General features: G+C 38.3%; 5 protein-coding genes across 8 annotated transcripts in view; 3 read left to right on the forward strand and 2 right to left on the reverse strand.

The window, feature by feature from the left end:
• The window catches only part of LanA (laminin subunit alpha), a 27,264-nt gene extending 14,853 nt beyond the window's left edge, over nucleotides 1-12,411 (forward strand). The window contains exons 22-37 of the mRNA XM_069036644.1: nucleotides 19-300; nucleotides 353-579; nucleotides 985-1,152; nucleotides 1,206-1,654; nucleotides 7,307-8,045; nucleotides 8,097-8,513; nucleotides 8,575-8,705; nucleotides 8,757-9,252; nucleotides 9,306-9,638; nucleotides 9,695-10,008; nucleotides 10,069-10,313; nucleotides 10,368-10,451; nucleotides 10,817-11,199; nucleotides 11,252-11,497; nucleotides 11,554-11,941; nucleotides 11,994-12,411. Coding sequence (XP_068892745.1) covers nucleotides 19-300; nucleotides 353-579; nucleotides 985-1,152; nucleotides 1,206-1,654; nucleotides 7,307-8,045; nucleotides 8,097-8,513; nucleotides 8,575-8,705; nucleotides 8,757-9,252; nucleotides 9,306-9,638; nucleotides 9,695-10,008; nucleotides 10,069-10,313; nucleotides 10,368-10,451; nucleotides 10,817-11,199; nucleotides 11,252-11,497; nucleotides 11,554-11,941; nucleotides 11,994-12,265 — 5,174 coding nt within the window. The 3' untranslated portion in view covers nucleotides 12,266-12,411. The remainder of the gene's footprint in view (nucleotides 1-18; nucleotides 301-352; nucleotides 580-984; nucleotides 1,153-1,205; nucleotides 1,655-7,306; nucleotides 8,046-8,096; nucleotides 8,514-8,574; nucleotides 8,706-8,756; nucleotides 9,253-9,305; nucleotides 9,639-9,694; nucleotides 10,009-10,068; nucleotides 10,314-10,367; nucleotides 10,452-10,816; nucleotides 11,200-11,251; nucleotides 11,498-11,553; nucleotides 11,942-11,993) is intronic.
• LOC138122393 (RNA exonuclease 1 homolog) lies at nucleotides 2,571-6,747 on the reverse strand. The gene has a single exon (XM_069036645.1). The coding sequence runs from the start codon at nucleotides 6,633-6,635 to the stop codon at nucleotides 3,804-3,806; it is 2,832 nt and encodes a 943-aa protein (XP_068892746.1). The 5' UTR covers nucleotides 6,636-6,747; the 3' UTR covers nucleotides 2,571-3,803.
• elgi (E3 ubiquitin-protein ligase NRDP1 elgi) lies at nucleotides 7,084-19,081 on the reverse strand. 2 transcript variants are annotated; one of them, XM_069036657.1, is made up of 5 exons: nucleotides 18,941-19,081; nucleotides 18,663-18,805; nucleotides 18,165-18,609; nucleotides 17,828-18,086; nucleotides 7,084-14,532 (listed from the first exon to the last, which is right to left on the reverse strand). In XM_069036657.1, the coding sequence occupies exons 1-5, from the start codon at nucleotides 19,028-19,030 to the stop codon at nucleotides 14,528-14,530; spliced, it is 942 nt and encodes a 313-aa protein (XP_068892758.1). In that variant the 5' UTR covers nucleotides 19,031-19,081; the 3' UTR covers nucleotides 7,084-14,527. The 2 variants fall into 2 exon arrangements, with proteins under 2 accessions (XP_068892758.1, XP_068892757.1); XM_069036656.1 differs by lacking the exon at nucleotides 7,084-14,532 and having other exon boundaries at nucleotides 14,544-18,086.
• Nucleotides 12,925-15,815, forward strand: LOC138122397 (uncharacterized). Of its 2 annotated transcripts, none has more exons than XM_069036653.1 (6): nucleotides 12,925-13,277; nucleotides 13,324-13,452; nucleotides 13,503-13,723; nucleotides 13,777-13,997; nucleotides 14,049-14,269; nucleotides 14,318-15,815. In XM_069036653.1, the coding sequence occupies exons 1-6, from the start codon at nucleotides 12,925-12,927 to the stop codon at nucleotides 14,544-14,546; spliced, it is 1,374 nt and encodes a 457-aa protein (XP_068892754.1). In that variant the 3' UTR covers nucleotides 14,547-15,815. The 2 variants fall into 2 exon arrangements, with proteins under 2 accessions (XP_068892754.1, XP_068892755.1); XM_069036654.1 differs by having other exon boundaries at nucleotides 12,991-13,131.
• Nucleotides 19,082-19,141: 60 nt separating the features above from the next.
• LOC138122401 (THUMP domain-containing protein 1 homolog) lies at nucleotides 19,142-20,202 on the forward strand. Of its 2 annotated transcripts, XM_069036659.1 has the most exons (3): nucleotides 19,142-19,240; nucleotides 19,299-19,343; nucleotides 19,402-20,202. In XM_069036659.1, the coding sequence occupies exon 3, from the start codon at nucleotides 19,416-19,418 to the stop codon at nucleotides 20,184-20,186; it is 771 nt and encodes a 256-aa protein (XP_068892760.1). In that variant the 5' UTR covers nucleotides 19,142-19,240; nucleotides 19,299-19,343; nucleotides 19,402-19,415; the 3' UTR covers nucleotides 20,187-20,202. The 2 variants fall into 2 exon arrangements, with proteins under 2 accessions (XP_068892760.1, XP_068892761.1); XM_069036660.1 differs by having other exon boundaries at nucleotides 19,203-19,348.
• The last annotated feature ends 29 nt before the right edge of the window (nucleotides 20,203-20,231 follow it).

Below are 20,231 nucleotides of genomic sequence, written 5' to 3' on the forward strand. Positions count from 1 at the left end.
AGTAATGCTTGCTTACAGGTTGCATATGCGACAAATTGGGCACTGACCATTGCAATAGTTACTCTGGAGAATGCGTCTGTAAGCCAAACGTGATCGGAGAGAAATGCGACCGTTGCGAAGATAGACATTACGGCTTCCAAACTGGAGCTGGATGTGTACCGTGCGATTGTGCGGAAGCCTCGGACAGCGAAAGATGTGATGATGTCACAGGACAGTGTAGGTGTAAACCGGGAGTTTCAGGTAGATCTTGTGACCGTTGCAGCGGTGGCTACTGGAATTATACTGCGGAAGGGTGTGTTTGTAAGTATAAAATTTTGCTTTTGGTGATCTCAAGTAAAAGGAATTGTTAAAGCGTGCGGATGCAAAACCGAATACTCACTTGGTTTCGGTTGTAATGCCGAAACCGGACAGTGCGAGTGTCTTCAGGGAGTGGTAGGAGAAAAATGCGACCAGTGTCCCGCTCGATGGGTGTTTGTCCCAGATTATGGGTGTCATCAGTGCGACAGTTGCACCCATGCTCTACTCGATACCACAGACGAATTGCAAGATTTAATCGACCCCATAATTTTAGAGTTTGATGTAAGCATTTTGTTTCTACATTGCCAACACAACAGTTAGTTAGCTTCAATCATACCAACAACGATGATGAAGGGAGATTTTTCCGAAACTCCAACAAACAAGATTGTAAACTCGGTCACCATTTTCTTCGTTCCCATTTTGAATGGAAACCCCTTTTTTAATAAAATTGACATAAAAACTGCAAACAAATCTCACAATTGACAGGTGACAGTTACAAGTTCACCGTACATTTTCAGAAATTTTGTTTTGCATAGCCACCCCTTCTCTTTTTTTTATTGTATCAAGCACGGGGTGTTTTTTTTTAAACAATAACAATAATTATGTTATAATTCCATTATATCATTATGGGGTCGACCATTTCAACAATTACCCGATAGTAGAGTGTAAAAAATTACCGTTTTGTAGTCTGCCAATTCTGGTCACTTCACGCGAAGAAAACTCGAAAACATGAGGGAGCTGCTGAAGGAATTAAAACCAAAATTTGACGAAGTAGACCCGAAGCAGATCAGTTTAGATTTATACATCGAAGAACTGGAAACGTTAGAACAGGATTCTAAAAATTTGAATCGCAAGGTAAACCCGGGAAGAGTGAAAGTCGATGGGTGCTTAATTGCATTAATTTCTAGGCAAATTATTCGCTCGAAAACAGCGATTCTTTGAAAACAAACGCCGTAGATTTAAAGGAAAAAGCGGAAGTTCTTTTGAATGACGTTGAGGATGCCGAAGATGCGTCATTTCGGGTTATCGAAGGGATTAAGAGGATAATTTCTCAATTAAAAGACATAACTCCTGAAGTGAAGTTGGCAGAAAAGGACGGGCAAGAAATTCTTGATGCCATCAAACAATATAACTTGACTGGGCGTGAAAACGCAGCGAATTCTGAAATGGAAAAAGTTACTCTCTTATTGACGAACGTAACGAATTTCAAAATTCCAGTTGATTACCTCGAGGAAAGAACTGAAACTCTGAAGAATAATGTAAAGAACTTCAACGATAAATTAGATGACTTGTATAATCAAACGCAATATTCTTTGAACAAGGCCAATGAAGCGCAGAGAATTATCGACAAAAGCGGGTAAGTAGCATATTTGATTTTGCATCACGTTATGCGGAAAAATGTTCCCATGTTTTTCGCTTTTTTGGAGGATGTGGTTTTTTTGCATTTTGGCAGATTAAAAAACTTCGTTTAACACATGAACACATTAAACTTCGCCTTTGGAATTGTTGGTGATTCCCAGAACCGAAGTTCGAAGTGGACTCAGGTACTATGGCGGACAATAAATTTAGGCCGGCCTGTCATTGAGTTGACATCAAAATGTGAAGCTGGCATTATGTTCAACTAACCCCATTTTCGATTTTTGTCATTCTTGTCATCGTGACAGCGATAATCAAAATTGGGAAAAGAAGCGTGCACCAGAGAAAAGTGCTACTACAAATCAGTTATGCTAGTGCGTCATGATCTGTAAGTTAGGAAAAAGGCGAAGGAAACGCCAGCAACAGCTTGAAAATCTTCAGTTTGACAAACTGGCACATCAGTCATAATGACAATAAATGGTCGCTTGCATTGACTTTTTTGAAATGTCAGAAATTTGCCGGCCTAAATTTATTGTCCGCCATAGTACCTAATTAGAATTGTTTTGTCCCAAATGTGCAAATTTGCAAGTAAAGAACCTACGAAAATATTCTTAAATGCGAAACAATTGTTACAATTATTGTTTATAAGCATTTGATTCAAAGACGCGTCTGCACCAGTTATTCGTTGATGTATCGCACTGAAGTTGTACTGGTATTAACGTGGGAAAAAAATTAAGAGAATTTGTGGTACAAATTAATAGTAGGTATATTATGCAACAGGATTTATAAGCGGCACTTTAGACACGAGTTTTATTTGGCACGAGCGGAGCGAGTGTTTAATAAACGAGTGTCTAGAGAAATTTATGAACAAGTTGCATAGGTATACTTTTTCTACGACAAAATGAACAATGCAAATATAACACGTAACTTCTTTATTCAACGTTAATTTAAACATAAAATTCGAACCTGAAAAACGTCAATTGACAAGTGACAACTAACTTCATTTTGAGTGCCACATGATTTTTGCTATTAAAAAACCAGATCGTGACTAAAAAGCCCGTTGGTAACTTCACCTCGTGACTAAAACGCACCAAGTCACAGCTTGTCAAGGTGTATTTAAAAGATCACTTAAGCTAGTTTGACACGATGCTAAATTTTGTAGAAAATTTGTTAGAAAATGAGAGAGACCCTCGATCAGGACCAATGAACGATCAAGATCATAGTCTGCCTGTCATTTTTATAGAATTTTCTGTGAAATTTAGTATCGTGTCACACTAGCTTTAGCGTTAAATGCGATAAATGGCATTTTAAACATAGGAGTAGAAAAAAATATTTAAGTCTTGAGAATCTAAAACAAATGTATAAAGGTACGGTGGCTGGCAAAAAAAGTTAGCCATCATTTATATGTTAGTGTCATTAAAGCATTAATTACACATTTGGATTTTGACGTGACAGAAAAGTGATGGCTAGTTTTTATTGGCGGCCATTGTACGAAGATGGATAAGACCTTAGAATATTCTTTAAAATTCACATGACTAAATATACAAGAATTCCAAAAAACACCAATGAGTGGTGTACCTTTTTTTTAATTGAAACAATATTTTTAGTTTGTAATGTTGATATTATTTATAAAAATTTTGTCTGTCGTAAATATTGAGAAAAAATAGAGAAAAGTACCTACTTCACAAAAATTGTTGGTAAAGGAGTGCAGAATAAAATAAATGACGCATCATAAATTATTTAAGTCAGGGGAAACGATATATTTTTAGTATATGAACATTTTATCTTTAAATTATATTACAAAACATATTTATATAAATGTACATCAGTAACAATTTTATGGTAAAATGGAGGTAATTAAGTGGCAATTGAAAAAATGAGCAAATTTATGGTCACTGTGATTTATTATCTTGTAATGAAAATATAATATCAGTCACTGGCCGGTATAATTACCATTTTATAAATTTATTATCAAAATTTATGAACATAAATACCTAAACTTAATTAAGAATACACAATATTATATTACTCTTAAATAAACAATGGACAAATTAGCGTCTTCCACATTTATACATATCAACAATTGTGTATATTATGAAACATACATTTCAAGATAAATTAACAAAGTGAAAAAAATATAGGCAACTAGGTCACTTGATTCCTCGCAGTTTTAATTCTTCTTTAAGTTTCCACTTCACAAGGTCCATACAAGCGATGGCATCTTCCGCACTGTCATGTCCGCTCACACTGTTCTGTATAATCTTCTTGAGATACTCACTAGCCAACACTCTTAGCGCCCTCTTGTGGGGCAAACCCATTTTGTGAGGAAACAACACAGAAGTATCTATGATAGTACCGTGGATGATTTTTAAAGCCTTCATGTCCGACTCCAAACTGTGACCGATAAGAATCGTTTTCGAATTACACAAATGCAAAATGTTCGCCTGAACTTGCAATATGCTGGTACTAGTTCGTTCCATTTGTTCTCTCGTGATCCCAGAGAACGTCGTGTTGTAATCGATAATCGTATTCAACGGTTTCACTAAAGACTCGTATACGGTTTTACAATCGGAGTCCACGATTGTCACGCGGGTCAGCTCGAGACCTTTGACGGTGTAGCACATTTCACAGTCGAGGGCGTACACTGCGTAACTACGCGGATCATCCCCCGGCTCGGGTTCCATCGTGGTCTGGAACCCCTCGAGTTCGGAGTCGTCGTACGCTTCCGTGACGTGAGTGCTTGAAGTGGCACAGCCCGTGCCGTCGTTGCTCTTACAGCACAGGTAGGTTTGCTCGCCCCTCAATGTCCGCTTCTTGAGAGGGTGGTAGATGCACTCCTCCTGGTACAAAACAAATCCGGCCTCGTCGACCAAGTAAATCTTGGAGCACCTCGAACACTTCCTCTGGTTCTCCCCCAAGTGCGCTCCTGGTTTTGCCTTGCGGTTTATTATGACGGCGCGTCCAGGTATCGAGCTCTCTTTGGGGTAGCCGTGAATGTCGAGGTCCTCCTCGGACAGAACGTAGCCCTTGATGTGATCGTAGAAGGTTTTACCTCTGAAGTTGGAAGATTTGTCCTTGCCCGAGGACTCTCCTTCACCGATCGGTCCCAGCCCCAGTCTTTCTCTTTCTTGCAGTTCCTTCCGGAGGCGATTTACCGCCAACATCGCCGAGTTCTTGTAAGTCAGGAGCACCTTGCATTTCTCATAACACGCAAACTCTTCGTTGAGGGCTCTCGTGTAAGCGTCTTCTTTTGTCAAGTACAACTTGACGCATTCGTCGGCGATCATGGTCAAGAAACGCGTTCGTACGTTAATGGGTAATTTCGATTTATCAGCGTTGAGGACGTCCGGTATATCCGATAAGGAAATATCTGGGACGTGTGCCACACGTTTCGCCCCTTTGACCGTCTGCGCCGGTGTCTTGTTCAACGTGTCCAGGGCTTTCTGCTTGGCTATTTCTTCGATCCTCGCCTTGGCCCTTTGGATAGAATTGACGTTCTGTACCGGTGCTATTTTCTTGGGTTTATTCTTTGCGCTGTTCAAAATACTATCGATCAAATTAATACTTTCGCTGGGTTTCTCTTTCGTTGCCATTTTTTGTAACTTCTGATTCCTAGCTGCTTCCAGCAAGGTCGGTGGCGGCCTTTTGATGGTCTGTTTTATTTCGTTCATAATATTCTTCTGTTCGTTGTTTCCTTGGGCCACTTTGGCCATCTTGAAACGATTGGCCATCATTTGTGCTGCGCTCAATTGAATTTTTGGTTTTACATATTGGACTTTCGACCCACTTTCACTCACATGTGCGGAATTGTGTGCTATTCGTTTTTTGCTCGTACTAACGTCGTCTTTTGCTTCTTCCACAACGTCCAAGAACTCGGGCTCCCTGTTTTCAACTTTCGGCGGCTCGTACTCTGTAAATATTTTGTAACATTCAGATAAAGTGTCTTCATCACCAAATTCGACATCCGAGTACTCATCAAAATCATTCATTTCTAGCAAATCATTATTGTCATCGCTCGATGATCCTGAAGATTTAATACGCTGTTTTTTCTCGTTGCCACTGTCATCATCCCTTGATCGTTTCACCTTACGTTTCTCTTTGTCCCTATCTTTGCTTTTGCTGCTACTCTTTCTCCTTTCCCGGTCCCTGCTTTTACTTTTTTCTTTCTCTTTGCTACTTTTATGTTTACTTTTGTGACCCGAGTGTTTTTCTTTATTTTTATCTGACTTGACTTCCTTTTCTTTACTTCGTTTATCCTTACTTTCATCTTTACTTTTATCTTTGGCGTCTTTTTTGTGATGTCTTGATTTGTGAGACCTACTGCTGCTACTACTGCTACGTTTTTCTGATTTATCTTTTGACGACTTTTCTTTCTCTTTGACTACTTGGATAACCGCCACATCACTGACTGGCTTTTCTTCTTTCTTCACGTCATTCTCTTTAGAACTTATTGTTTTTATGTTTTTGTCAATTGGCTCCTCGATGATATCATCAATCAAATCAAATTCAGCTGACAAATCCTCAAAGTTAATGTCGTCTTGCAAAGACACTTCTGGATTATATTCAACACTCGCAATATTTTGTTTAATTTCCCTGATAGCTTGAATATCATCATTGTCTTCCTTTTCATCATTTTCTAAACTGTTTTCTCGTTTATTCGCCGAAGATAATATGCTCAACGGGGTTGGCTTGTAAGTCGGTTTCTCAAATGAAAACTTTGGTAGTGGCCGAATTGTTCGGTCTGGTCTGAACGCCAAGTCTGGAACATAGCTGATAGGAATATGACTTTTGATGTTTGCTAGTTCGCTTTTTGGGGTCGGTTTATATGTAGGAACTTCCGGTTCTTTTGTTGTTTCGGCTGTAACTTCTTCTGTCGTTTCTTGCGGCTTTTTTCTGTGTCGAAAGTGGCAATAGGGCCGATTGCAAGTATTGTCGTAATAGGGACATTCGATATCCTGAAAATAGCCCTTGGTCGGCAACATTTCTTTAAGGTTCACGATTTCATTTTGGATGTTATAATCGTGAAGATTATATTAAAGTTCCAACACAAAAAAACTTTGATCACTCGCCGAACATAACCACACTTTAATCGGGATTTTTCATTTTTGATGGATGACATAAATGTCATTCAACTGTCATAACAATCACGTGATTGGATCATAAAGCGCGGTTAAAGTTTTAAAAAATAATGCCTACGTTACGTATGACTCAACGGGATTGAAATAGTTGGACGCGTAGGATAAAGAGGCCACGATTTCGCCTTTATCTACTTCCTTTAGAAGATAACATGTGGTGACCAGATGTTAATGAGTTCAAGGATGAACACAGGAAACAAAGAATCAAATTCCTCATGTGACGTCCATCGCTAACAGATTGACAAAGAATAACTGTCTCCTCTACACAATAACACGAACAAATAATTGAAATAAATACAAAGCAATTAATACTCTATATATAACTATTTTCAATGTAATACATGTTAATTGTTTGCCTAGATCATTAACATAATTCCTGCCTTGTCAGTTCTTCTTTTCGTAATTTTTTGCTCTTTTGTTGCTTGTTTGTCAATTGTTAATTAAACGATCATGCGTTTTTCCTGTTTTTTTTTTTCTAATAAATCCTTGAAGAATTCTTACACCAATGTTAATTACAGGAAAGTCAGACTGAAGAAAAAATTGGAAGATATCGAAAACCAGACGTTGGAATCCGGAAACAATCTTGTAGTGTCCCAAAGTGTTAACAATAATTCAACCAAATACAACGTAGAAGCCAATGATAAACTGAACACTCTTAGAAACATATTGAACGACTTGGAGTCGCGGAATAACGAATTTAATTCAACTCTCTTCGATGTCACGGCATTGGATGAAGTCAAAAAATTACGTCCAAAAGTTGAAAATTACGCTAAGAACTTGACGGCTCGGGCAATGCAACTGGACGGTCTTCTAACAGAGTCCAGAGATTTATCAGACAGTGCCGTCAAAGCGGCCAATGCTTATGGAGAGATAGTTAATGCGGTTAAAAATGCAAGCGTTGCTGCGGATAAAGCAAAGATCGACGCAACTGCAGCTGTCAATTTGTTAAACGGAGTCGAGAATAAAACTTCCGATGCGGCTCAGGTCTCAACGGACGCACTACACGATGCTTTCGAAAAAAATCGAGCTACCAATGACGATTTGAAGCCCCGGTTTGAAGTAGCGATTGAAAAGTACGAACCCATCAAGCAGATTCACCGAACGAACAAGGACACCTTGGAGAATGTGGATAAGATGGTCGAGAAAATACAGGGACACTCTCTGGATCAAGCTTATGGTAAAGCGGCAGACAACGCTGACAGTGCCATGCGTCACGTGACCAACATCAAAGACATCGCTAGCGAAACATTCGATAAGGTTTTCATAATTGTGTTTATGTAACTTGTTGCTGATGTCGATGCGTTTCAGGTGAAAGACGAAACGGAAAATGCCACCACGCTGCCCAAAACCGTCGACGACATGAACAGGGATTTGTTGCAGACTCAAAAACAACTCAACACGGTCAACGAGATATTGCCGTCGTTTATCGAGACGATCGATCAAATACCGGAACAACAGATTCGAATGCAGCGAACCATTGACAACATCAAAAATTCCATCAAGAAGTTGGACCAGCAAATCAATCTGGCGCGCGATCTCGCCAATCAGATCAAAATCGGAATGAAGTTTTATCCAAACACGACTCTCGAATTGAAGAATCCGTCGAACCTGGAGGATCTTACAACTTCCACCAAAATCTCGGGATATTTCAGGACAAACAATACTTACGGGTTGTTGTGGTATCTGGGTAATCCTCCTGGAACCAATTTGCGCAAGACAAAAACGGTAAGTCCGAGATGAGGTAGTCGCAGATTTTCATTTCAACCGTCCTATTTTTTTTATGAAGGACGATTACATGGCTTTAATCGTACAAAATGGTTACCCCGTCCTGAAGTTGGACGTAGGAAATGGTGTGGAACAAGTGATTAATGAAAAGTACGTGTCCGACAACGTGTGGTATCAGTTCATCGTGGAGAGGTGAGTGCTTTGGTGGATTCTGGTTTTTGGATAATGTGTCAATTTTTTCAGAACTGGCGACAATGCGAAGTTGACGATTAGAGAGGAGAAAGGAGATGGCGAAGAAGTGCTTCATCAAAAGGAAACAACATTGGAGGGTCCATTGACTATATTTAATTTACACAAAAATAAATCGAAACTGTTCGTCGGCAGCTTCCCCGTCAATTATGATATGCAGAAAGAAATCGACGCCAATTCGTTTGACGGTGAAATCGAAGATTTAGTGATCGGCGAAAAACCAGTTTCGTTGTGGAACTTTAACAATGGTTTCGAGAACAATCACGGAGCGGTTGAAAGAGATAAACTCGTTAATTTGCATCCAAGTACCGGTTACAGATTCAATGGAAATGGTTATGCGGTTTTGGACGTTCGATCGTACCCATTCAGAAGTAAATCGGACATCAAGTTGAGCTTCAAGACGTTCGCCACAGAAGGATTGCTGTTCCTGACCGGCAGGGGTAACACTTTCATTGCAATTGAATTGCGAAATGGAAAAATTCTGTATCAAGTAAGCCGCCCATCGTTTTCTGCACCACAAGCTGACAAATTAACGATTTTCAGTACAATCTGGGATGGAAAACAAAGAACTGGCACACCACTAAAACTTACAACGACGGTAAATGGCACACGGTGGAGGCCATTCGGGACGGCCCGTTGGGTAGGTTTACGGTGGACAACGAAGACATAAAAGACACCACGCAGCAAATCGAGGGTACCACCGTCGACATGATCGAAACTGTTTCGTTTGGAGGCTACCCCAGCGTGCATCCTTACATCGAGGTTACCCAAATGAAATTTGACGGTTGTATAGACAACGTAGGAATAATGGGCAGCCCGATTGATCTCAGAAATAGCATAAAAGCCTACGACGTTACGCCCGGTTGTCCGGTGAAAGTAAGCTACAGTGTTTAAGAAATCCGAGTTGGTGGTTGATAATTGGTACATTTTAGTTCTCTCAAATGGTATCGTTTGGTACAGACAAGCCGGGATATGTTGCACAAAGTGGCTTGTCTGTAAACAACGACTTCAAGATAAGTCTCAAATTCAAGACCAAAGAAAAAGACGGTCTCATTTTCTACGGTAGTAACCAGCTGCGTACCGCCAACATTTCTCTAGCTCTCAGAGACGGCCGTCTTGTTTTGATCAGTCAAAAGAGTGAGCTAGTGACCGAGCAGACTTTCAATGACAACGAGTGGCATGTGGTCTCCGTGAAACAAAACGATGAGGGATTGAGATTAGATTTCGACGACATCGAACCACCTGTGTAAGTTTTTAAAATGAAGTTCTTTGTTTTAAACCGTGTCTGACTGCATTTCCATTTTAGATTAAATTATGCTCCGCCTCCGTTACATTTCCTTCACGGAACGCTCTACATAGGAGGCGTACCCAGAGTCATAACCTTCTCAGCGGGTACTGTCGGATCCGAAATACCGTTCAGGGGCTGCATCGGTGACCTCACGTTGAAAGGAAATGTAATCAACTTCGCAAATACAACGGACAAGTTCAACGAGATCCTAGGAAAGTGCATCTTAGACAAGAACTACAAAGCGATCGACAAGATAGATAATGGTTGGTTGTACACTTTTTTATTCTAAATGTTAATCCGACTTGTTTTTGTTTTAGAACCTACTCTACCTCCTCTGGAACCTTTGGAACCGCTCACAACCAAGCATTACCAAGAAACAACAAGAGCGCCATACGCTGAAGGTAACGTACGCTTAAAAAAATTCTTATCAAAGTGGGCTTTGTCACATTTTATATTCGTAAAAGTACGTCGTACCTTGATTCGGAAGGTTGTGAATTTTGAGGTTAGAAACATAATTTGAAAAAAGATGGACGTTTATTATAAATGTACAAAATAAAATGTTAACAATTAAAGATTTTATGGAAAGTGATGTCCGTTCTGGAACAACCACAAAGTCATTCGTTGCTTTGTGTTTTCGCAAACATTTTCTAAAAACTCCCTGATAACACTAGGACATGCGTTGCAAATGCTGATGTGACTTTGATGAGATTTTTGTACTGTGTCGTTACCCGGCGCATCCACCATTTTCACGGGGCCGTCATTTCAGCCACCACAATTCGGGGCGACGGAGGACGCGACTATCTGAATAAGAGCAGCGAAGAAGAGTTAACGACTGAGGCCGTTCCGCCGCAGCCTCTTCCGCCCACAACCGAAGGTGCCGTGGGATATCCGGTACCTACGTCGCCAAAACCACCTCGGGAGGATTCCTGTGCTCTGCCGCAGCACCCGCCGCAAGCCAACCCTGGTGTGTACAGATTCGGGGCGCAGAAAGACAGCAGACTCGAACTGGAGAAAATGCGCGGGAGGTACAGGAGACAGTTCGATTTTGCTCTCGACTTCAAGAGCGACGCGCCGGACGGAATTATCTTCTACATATCTGACAATTTCACGCACAGCCAATACGTGGCGGTCTTTCTACAAAACGGACGAGTGCGTCATCGTATTGTCTGCGAAAGACGAGATTCACGCGTTTGTGTTTCAGGTTGTTTATACATTCAGTGATGGCAGGAGCACTACTGTGATAAAGACGAACGACACGTACAACTACGGCGACAACAAGTGGCATTTAATCGAGTTCAGTCGAGATGAAAATACGGCAAAATTGGTCTTGGATACGTCGGTGATGTATGACAAGCAAGTGTCGAATGTGCAGAAAATTGATATAAAACCACCTTTGTACGTGGGAGGTTTAGATCCCGTTCATTACAATCAAATTCAGGGGAGTTTGGTAAGTTTTTTCTTGGTCTTGCACAAAGAGATTGTTGTTAAGTGAAACATTTCTAGAACATTCCGAGTTCATTCAGCGGTTGCATTCGCAACGTGTACATGAACAGCAAGCCTCTAGAAGTGGAACCCAGGAACCGGATCGGTGTTGTCCCTTGCTTTGACAGCGTCGAGTCTGGAGTGTTCTTCCCAGTAACAGGAGGCTTCGTCAGATTAAGGGAGCCCAGATTCAAGGTCGGAGAAATTTTCGACGTCAAACTCGAAATCAAACCCAGGAGAGATGAAGGTGTCTTGATCGCGGTAAATGGCAAAAAGGACTTTTTCGTTTTGGAGATGATCAAAGGAGTGATGAGTCTCACCGTTGAAAATGGAAAGGGTCCGATCAGAGCTACTTACAATCCGCGTAAAAAGTTCTATTTCTGTGACGGACAATGGCACACCATTCAAGGTATTTTTCACATGACGTGGTGAATTCTCTCAATGCAGCGTGACTGTTGCAGCTGTTAAATCTAAAAATGTGGTGACACTGTCCGTGGATAACGTGTACAGTGAACCAACTCTCGGAGATCATTCGTCGACGTCTACCGATACTGGAAGCGCCCTTTTCTTGGGAGGGCACAGGTTTTTGAACACTTCTAGGGCCAAAGGGATTGAAACCAGGTTGTCGTACGTTGGTTGCGTCAAAAATGTGTTTATTAATAATGATCCGCTGGAAATCTACGCCGACATGGCCGAAGAAGATGTTATTGTGGGGACTTGCCCAACTAATTAAAGCAAATGAATAAATGTTTCACTGACGTATCTTGTCTTTGATTATTGATTAGCGAATGTTACTTATATTAACCAAGTCATATATAAATATGTATACTTACTATTTTTGCTTACTTTTACAAAAATAAACTGCGTGCTTTTTGTCAATGTTTTCCTTTTGGTGTTAACGAAATCTATGCTTGAAGAATGTATAAATTTAGTTTTTGGACATGTTTTCATGATAGTTCGCAATTAAAAAAATTCTTACAAAATCAATTACATCTTTGTTTAGAAGCAGTTAAGTCATAAAATCTATTCTTCACACATTTAGTGGTAATTTGTGTATGAAATAAATTTAAGGACTAAATGAACCTTTAATTAGGTAATCAAAACGTCATTAAAATTACCTTATTAGGCATGAAATTGTTTCAAACTGAATGCCACGCTACTTAAACCCCATTTGCTTAATTTGCAAGGCAAATTCAGCAAATGGGATTCCTAATTCATGTGGATTTTTTTAAATGCTCTACAGAACTCATGCATAATAGTTTTTATTGATTTCTTGTCGGAAGCCGTTTGCTTTGCAAATTTACTTTGCCACTGACTTCAGTCACAATTATTACATGTATAAAAAATTCATGGCAAGACTTTAAAAGCAAACGCACCACCAGGAACACGTCAATGAACAGAGAAATGCGCATCGTTAATGTTTACTCGATCCTGTTGATCTCCTATAATGTCCTTTGTCGAGATGCCATTCGATTTTTCATAACACATAAAAGAGTGAAACATGCCTTTATCGAAGTACTACAAAACAAAGACAATTCTTCTAAAAATTGGATAGAATACAGATATATTTTCGAAACTGATGGAAACGAAACGCAGAAGGTGAATGGCACATTAAAAGTTGGAATATTTATTGGTAATGAAGAGAAATTTAACTGTCACGTGTCTAACGAAAAGAAGAACCAAACTCTTTTCGGCGGTTACAACATCGACGTTATCAAAATTTTGGATGAAAGTTTCAACATTAGGTAATAATATTTTCAGAGTTATCAATAGTAATTCGTTTGATTTCAGAAGTGAGATTGTACTTATCGACAACTTCACAACACTGGTCAACGGTGAGGTAGATTTACTCATCTGTCAACCACATTTTGAAAATCTGCCTTTAACAGTCATTGAATCGTACCCAACGATAAAAACTAAGTACTCATTTACGACAATATTGACACTGTTTTCAAATGACACCTTTTCAGCCTAGCGCTGGTGTATAAACCTAGCAAATTAAATCTCACGAAAGACATCTTTATTTTAACATTTGCCGGTTCCCTGTGGGTGGTCTTCTTCGCCATAATGATTCTCCTAGCGTTGTGCCTAAGAATATCAACTAGGAGGTACTCAGCCATGAGACCAAACTACGAATCGTGGACTTGGGTTGAGATAACGCTCTGGGCCATAGCCGCAGCTTGTCAACAAGGTACGTAGTATTTTTTGTTCCGTTTTTAAACAGAAAAATTCAATTACTTTTAGGGCTCAGTCACACTCCCAGTGGTTTCGCGAGCTGTCTGATATTTTTCTGTGGGTACTTGATGGCTTATCTACTGTACACCGGCTTTGCAGCCGCTATAACGTCAATCCTGGTCGAAAATGTCGGCAAAAATTCCGACCTCGTGCATGTCAAATTGGAAAATTTGCACCTTATAAGTCTGAAGAGTACCCAACACTACATACAGCAGTACAAAGAACGCTTTGTAAACAGGCGTAACATTTAAATCGTCAATTTGTTGATGATGATTTTTCAGCTTGTGACAGAGTACGTCGATAATCTGAACGTTTTGTTCGATAATTTAAATGTGGACAACAGGATCGGGATAGGGCCGGAGATATTTATACAACAGCACATGGTTAACAATTTCGACCGGGAACAAATCCTGTCTTTTCAGATTATGAAGCTGAACATCAAGTACACAAAAGGTTTTCTCGTTTTGCGAACGAATCCGTGGAGGCCCGTCATAAACAGACAGTAAGTGAGTTAGGGAAAGTCGCATTAACGTGTAAGCTGTGTTCTTAGCATACTTGCCTTGGAGGAGTCCGGGATTTTGCAAAATAAGTTTGGGAGGAATGTGCGTCCTGTACCCACGCTTGATTTAAATTCGGGATACTCTAGCGCCGGCCAAGAACACGTGGGTTCGGCAGTTCTGCTGTTTCTGGGTGGAGTCGTTGTCTCTTTGCTGTTTCTCGTGGCGGAATTTGTGCTCTACTTTTACAAACGGGGACGCAATCACACTGGCCACAAATAAAAATTAATCGTTTATTACAAGAAATTGGCAGCACAATAGGTAAGAACTACAAAATGCCCAACAGAAATTAAGTACATCATTGATTATTATTCAAGCCTCAGTATTAATCACATTAAAAATTATGCAACACGACATTTAATGAATAGTAAACAACTGAAAACTGAGATCGACTCTTTCGAATTGTTTGGTGTTAATTTTGTTAAGTCTTCAATTGTTCAAAACGTACTCATACCATGTTCATGATGATTTCCGCTCCATCCACATCGGACGAAACGGTTTATTTTGAATACAATCACTTTATGTATCAGTCCCTCCACATTACGAACAAAAAATTTCCGAATTTTAAAGAAAAAAATCACATTTTTTTCTCGACGTGACTAGTGTTAACGTCAAACCAACTCCAAATGGATGTAGGAACGACTTTGTTCTGAACTTTTGAGATCAAATAGTTAGATCGTTAATAAATTATACCTAATCAAAAGAAGAACGCTGTAATAACTGAAACGAAACAAGTAATTAAATTGGGGAAACCGCGCACCCATCAACATCGATCAAGTCTGTGTCTACGTTTCGGTTATTAAATCAAAGTGTCAAGTGTCATAATGGAACAATAAGGAAGAAATAAAATTAACTATTCGCTTACAATAACGAAATTTGAACCCACTATACAGCTTTCGTAAATACATTAACTTGTTACACTTGTTTTATCGTGTCAGTTTTAACAGAACGTAAAAGTTTATATTACCGTGTGAGCAACAAGTACTGATTGAGTTGGCAATAAATTCTGGTGATTTTTGGTGACTTTTATGTCATGTTCCAACGAGAAAACCATTTTATTAATAAAAGATTACAAAAACCAAGACGTTTAAATTTGAAATGTATACCAGGTGTCAATATTGTCAATAAAACAAACCGAAATAGGTACAATTTACAGTCTTGAAAATTTTATGTAAATTTTTTTTTTGCCAACTGTAACAGTTATTGTTGCTCACCCTGTAGATTACAAAATTGTGAACCGAGTGTACTATTGCGGGCAAAAAACGTGGGACATCAACGTCATTGTGTTGACTTTTAATGTGAAATAACCCTTATCTGATTCTAACCCGACTTTGAATTGATTGACGTTGGTCATTACGTATTGTAGGTTGTAGGGAATGATTGTAAGTAAGCACGTAGTGAATATTTATTTAATGCAAAGTCCCAATCAAAATCTACCTTTATCAAAAGAAGAGGTCATTTGGAAAACGAAAATAGGAGTATAAAATAAAATTTTTAAACTGTCTGCTAGAATAGTCTAAAAAAATGACAATAAAGCTTGAACTACATCGAATTTTTCAAAACTGACAGAAATTTGATGTCCCTTTTTTTGCCCGCAATAGTACAACTGGAAACTGGTAGACAGGCACTCCAACATTCCTGTTAGAACATTAAACAGGAGAAACTTTTGAATCTCATTTTGCGTCTAGTTCTATTTTATAGGACTATTACATTAAAATTAATATATCACAAATGATAGAATAAAAAAAAGTGAGTTTCATTCTTGGTCCATTCAGTATGTTTATTCGAAAGTTTCAATTCAAATTTAACACATATAAACCTGGAACCCTGACCCTCAGGTCAATTTGTTTCAATATACCCTATAATGTTTCATTTCATCAATAAATTCTGACAAATAATGTCATAGTCATACAACAATAGGGCACTTGCTATTGTACCAATGAATGTCATTGACAACCAAAATTTCAGTTTCAATAATAATAATGATTATTGTCCAACAGTATACCTACTAATACCAACTTAGAAAAAACAAGAACAAAAAATTCCTAAGATGTGGATAAAAGGTGAAATTGAAACGCACAGTCACAGCTTCATTGTGAAATTAATGTTTCCGACCATCAAAATATATTCATTATCAATTAAAACTGTTTCATTTATCTAAGATACAATGAATGCTAAATAAAATAAAGAATAAATGACCTTGTGGATTTTTTACAGGAATAGATTGCTACTAGTTGATAGCACAACTTAAACTTATCTCCATTTTTAGTGCTTGGTCACTTTTTTAAATAATAGTTTTTCTAAATTATTTACGAACTAACAGGGTTGTTGGAAGCCTGAAATGGCAAAGATGTCGGTAATACAATAAACTTTAAATTGGTTGTTGTCTATGTTGACAGTTTTGCTATTCAAGAGCATGTATGGTTATAGAGGTAAAGTCAAGACGAAACATGACATCACGTGGTTTGCGCGGAAGACGAATGTAGATCAGTTGAATCCAGCTTACGTATTGGGCGATTCAAAATGATTGTGGCCAAGTATGGTAACTATGTACGAAAATTTATGTGGCAACTGTGTGGGTAGGGTAGAGTTGATATTTCTTTGACAGTTCATAGTCGCGCAATTTTGAAAACTGTCAAATCAATGTGTAATGATATCAAAACAATCAAATGCACGCTTATGAAATGTCATACAAATGACAACTCTACCTCATCTACACAGTTGCCACATAGATTTTCGTACATAGTTGCCATACTTGGCCACAATCATTTTGAATCACCCAGTGACAGTGGGGGAGTCAAAATTTAAAAAAACATTTTTCTTTTGTTTACGCTATACAGGGTGTTAAGGGAATGTTATGAAGATGAACATAGTTTTCATTATTCTATTTTACAACAAAAGTAGATGACCTCGGTGTAGGATTTCTATCAGATGAAAAAAATTGTGCTTTGGTTAAGTTTTTGCCCCTAGCTGACGATTGTATGATACGCCCTTGCCAGCGGTAAATTGGAGAGCGCACATCCTAAGCTCCGCCCTCTCATGTTTCGTTTTGACTTTACCTCTACATACTTTGCTCAAATAGCGTTAAGGCGGCACTAATTAGTAAACATTATCAAATTGCTGTGCAACTCGTTAATTAAAAATGATATGCCCGACAGTGTTATTTTTGAAAAAAGTTTCCAGATTCATTGACCTGAATTGTGTTAATGAGGTATGAATACCTCATTTTCTTTTTTAATTGGGCAAGTTCAGCATTAATTTACTGTATCACCATCTACCGAGTTCTAATTTGTTAATGTAATACAGTTATTTCATGCTTTTGTTCTAAAAACCAGAGTTTCCGTTATTTTACACAGACCCTCTCAGTTCATAAGCAAAATAGTAAGAAAAATTATTATTAAACTTAACATTAATTGTATTTATAAATCTCATTAAAAGAAATAAAGGAATGTAATTTTAATGTAAAAAGAAAAACAATAAACGTAATAAAGGTTATTCAATACCGTGAGCAAAGATCATAACTAGTCCCGGTTCCACCATCATGTCCTCACTCATGTGTGTGTTATCACATGCTAGTACCAAAACAGCCTGCTTGCCTGGTACCCTCTTACAGACGTAATTTTCATATTGCCTCCTATTGTTTTGCCTAGTCTCAAGTGAACTCAACCCAGGAGGCCATCTTCTCTCGTGACAATTCTCCATAAGATCATCTAATATGTGAGGAGGACAGCCCATTTCAGTTAATGTTCTTCTTATCATTCTCTGCAACAGAATACAATCATATAATTAATTTAGTTTAATTGATGTAACCACTGTTTTTATTCAATCAGAAAACTTTACCTGTAAAACCTCATCTGGAGTAGATATCATTCCTCCCCATCGAGTGACTCTTGCTCGTTGAAGAAAATTACTCCACCTTAAGACTTCATCTCTCTCCATTGCATCAGCTATTGCCCTCATTGAGGGATTTGAAATTCTCATTGCCCTCATAAATTCTTTTAATAACTGCATCTCACGCTTTTGTTCATTTATAAGGAAGCGCTGTTCATTGATTTCTTGTTGAAAATCATTCAATTTTTGTTGTTGTGTCTGTATGAGTGCCCTAAGTTCCTTGACACAATTGTGATCTTTTAATTCATCTTTAGGAATAACTAAGCCACAGCCCAGTTCACATGGTAATGGTCTTTTAGGATTATGTTCACATTCCTCTAAATGGGAAGAAAGAGAATCTAATTTTAACACACGAGTACAGCCATACTGAGCATTATCACAATGTATACACAGTCTGGAAAAGACATTTTAGTAAGACTGTTAATTTAATACTTGCAGTTACTTTACCTAGAGAGCAGGTTTCGTAAAATTCTGGGTACTGGTCGCAGCTGTGTTGATGTTACACTTTGTCTATCGACAGGGCAAGTAGGTTGTCTTGTAATCCATTCAGTTATGCAAGATTTACAAAATGCATGTTCACACACTGGAGCCTACAAGAAATTTTACGAAGAGGTTTTTACGTTGTTATCAACAAAAACAAAAATTTCTCTACATTTATTTGAAATTGGGTTTCGTCGTATCAACGACTTGATGAAAGATACAATTATAGAAGAGCATAAACACACCTGTAAGGGATCCTCCAGTACCCCTGAACATATAGGGCAAACTAATTCTTCGTCAACATCCCCTTGGAACCTGTTTATATCAAAACCCATTTTAATAACAGCTCTCCATCACAATTTACGCAATTTTCAGTAGCAGACTGTTACGAAATCGTAAAATTCAGATGTGACAAATGTCACTTGGGTAACAAAATGTCTGACACCAATGCACCGTCTGACATAAAAACAAAAAAGTAAAGGGATTTAATTTTTGTCAATTTGGTAATAAACGTAATAAATGTCAAATGTGTTTTCTATGATGTGGTAAGCATGGGTATCTTATCAAAAAGTAAATAAACCATTTATTTTTCCTTATGGGAAGAAGCGGCAAACAGTAACCGTTACAAGATAACAATAAGGGCAAGCTGCAAGGTACCCAAATACCTAATAAAAGAGGCGGTAAACATTATGACCATTTGTTGCAGATATTTATGAAAATATGAGTAAAGCAGACAGTTCTAATTATAAATCGAAAAAGAAGTACTTTTTAAAAAAAGGTGCCAACAGAAGAACCTTAGATGTGAATTTGAAAGGTTTCCTTTGTAGCTGTAACAGCAGAGAAAAAGACTGTATTAAGGAGTCTTATAATTTATTAAATGAGTATGCAGATAAGTTATATCCAGCTGTATTGAACCCCTCAGATAATGAAACAGATGAACAAGATATTAGTGAGTCACTGTCTAAAGAAATTTCAGGACTCAAAGGAACTGGCCCATCAAGTGAAAGAAGATTTCAGGTTATAGAATCAGGAGCGAAGAATTTTTTATTTATTCGAACAAGTTTAGAAAACCCAGCTGAGCTAGCAGAAGCCATTATAAAAGATATTCATGACAGTGGTAGTCAAAAGACAAGATTTTTATTACGCTTGATTCCTGTGGAGATAACATGTAGAGCTACTCCAGATGAGATCGGGAAAGCATTTCTGAAAATTTCTGAGAAGCATTTTAAAGATTCTCCTCAAACTTTTTGTGTAATTTTTAATCACAGAAATAACAATGTAGTTTCAAGAGATGAAATTATCAAGTTAATAGCTGACAAAGTAAACGAAACAAGGTCTGACCACAAGGTTAATTTGAAGGGGGCCAAATTATCTATTATTGTAGAAGTGATAAAAGGATTTGCATTTTTAAGTGTAGTTCCTGATTACCTAAAATACAAAAAGTACAATTTACTATCAGTTTGTAGTCAAGAAGTGTCAAGTGATAAATAAAAATGTTACTGTTTAATTATGTGCAATTTTTATTATGCATCAATA

The sequence above is a fragment of the Tenebrio molitor genome, chromosome 1 (assembly GCF_963966145.1).
Source record: "Tenebrio molitor chromosome 1, icTenMoli1.1, whole genome shotgun sequence".
Taxonomy (NCBI): Eukaryota; Metazoa; Arthropoda; class Insecta; order Coleoptera; family Tenebrionidae; genus Tenebrio; species Tenebrio molitor.

Excerpts from the sequence above, each read along its gene's own strand:
- LOC138122397 (XM_069036653.1), top strand. The coding sequence starts at position 12,925 with ATGAACAGAGAAATGCGCATCGTTAATGTTTACTCGATCCTGTTGATC. Across the intron at positions 13,278-13,323 it reads GATGAAAGTTTCAACATTAG|AAGTGAGATTGTACTTATCG; the intron begins GTAATAATATTT and ends GTTTGATTTCAG. Across the intron at positions 14,270-14,317 it reads AGGCCCGTCATAAACAGACA|CATACTTGCCTTGGAGGAGT; the intron begins GTAAGTGAGTTA and ends CTGTGTTCTTAG.
- LOC138122393 (XM_069036645.1), bottom strand. The coding sequence starts at position 6,635 with ATGTTGCCGACCAAGGGCTATTTTCAGGATATCGAATGTCCCTATTAC.
- LOC138122401 (XM_069036659.1), top strand. The coding sequence starts at position 19,416 with ATGAGTAAAGCAGACAGTTCTAATTATAAATCGAAAAAGAAGTACTTT.
- elgi (XM_069036656.1), bottom strand. The coding sequence starts at position 19,030 with ATGGGTTTTGATATAAACAGGTTCCAAGGGGATGTTGACGAAGAATTA. Across the intron at positions 18,806-18,940 it reads TACTGGAGGATCCCTTACAG|GCTCCAGTGTGTGAACATGC; the intron begins GTGTGTTTATGC and ends AATTTCTTGTAG. Across the intron at positions 18,087-18,164 it reads CTCCAGATGAGGTTTTACAG|AGAATGATAAGAAGAACATT; the intron begins GTAAAGTTTTCT and ends ATTCTGTTGCAG.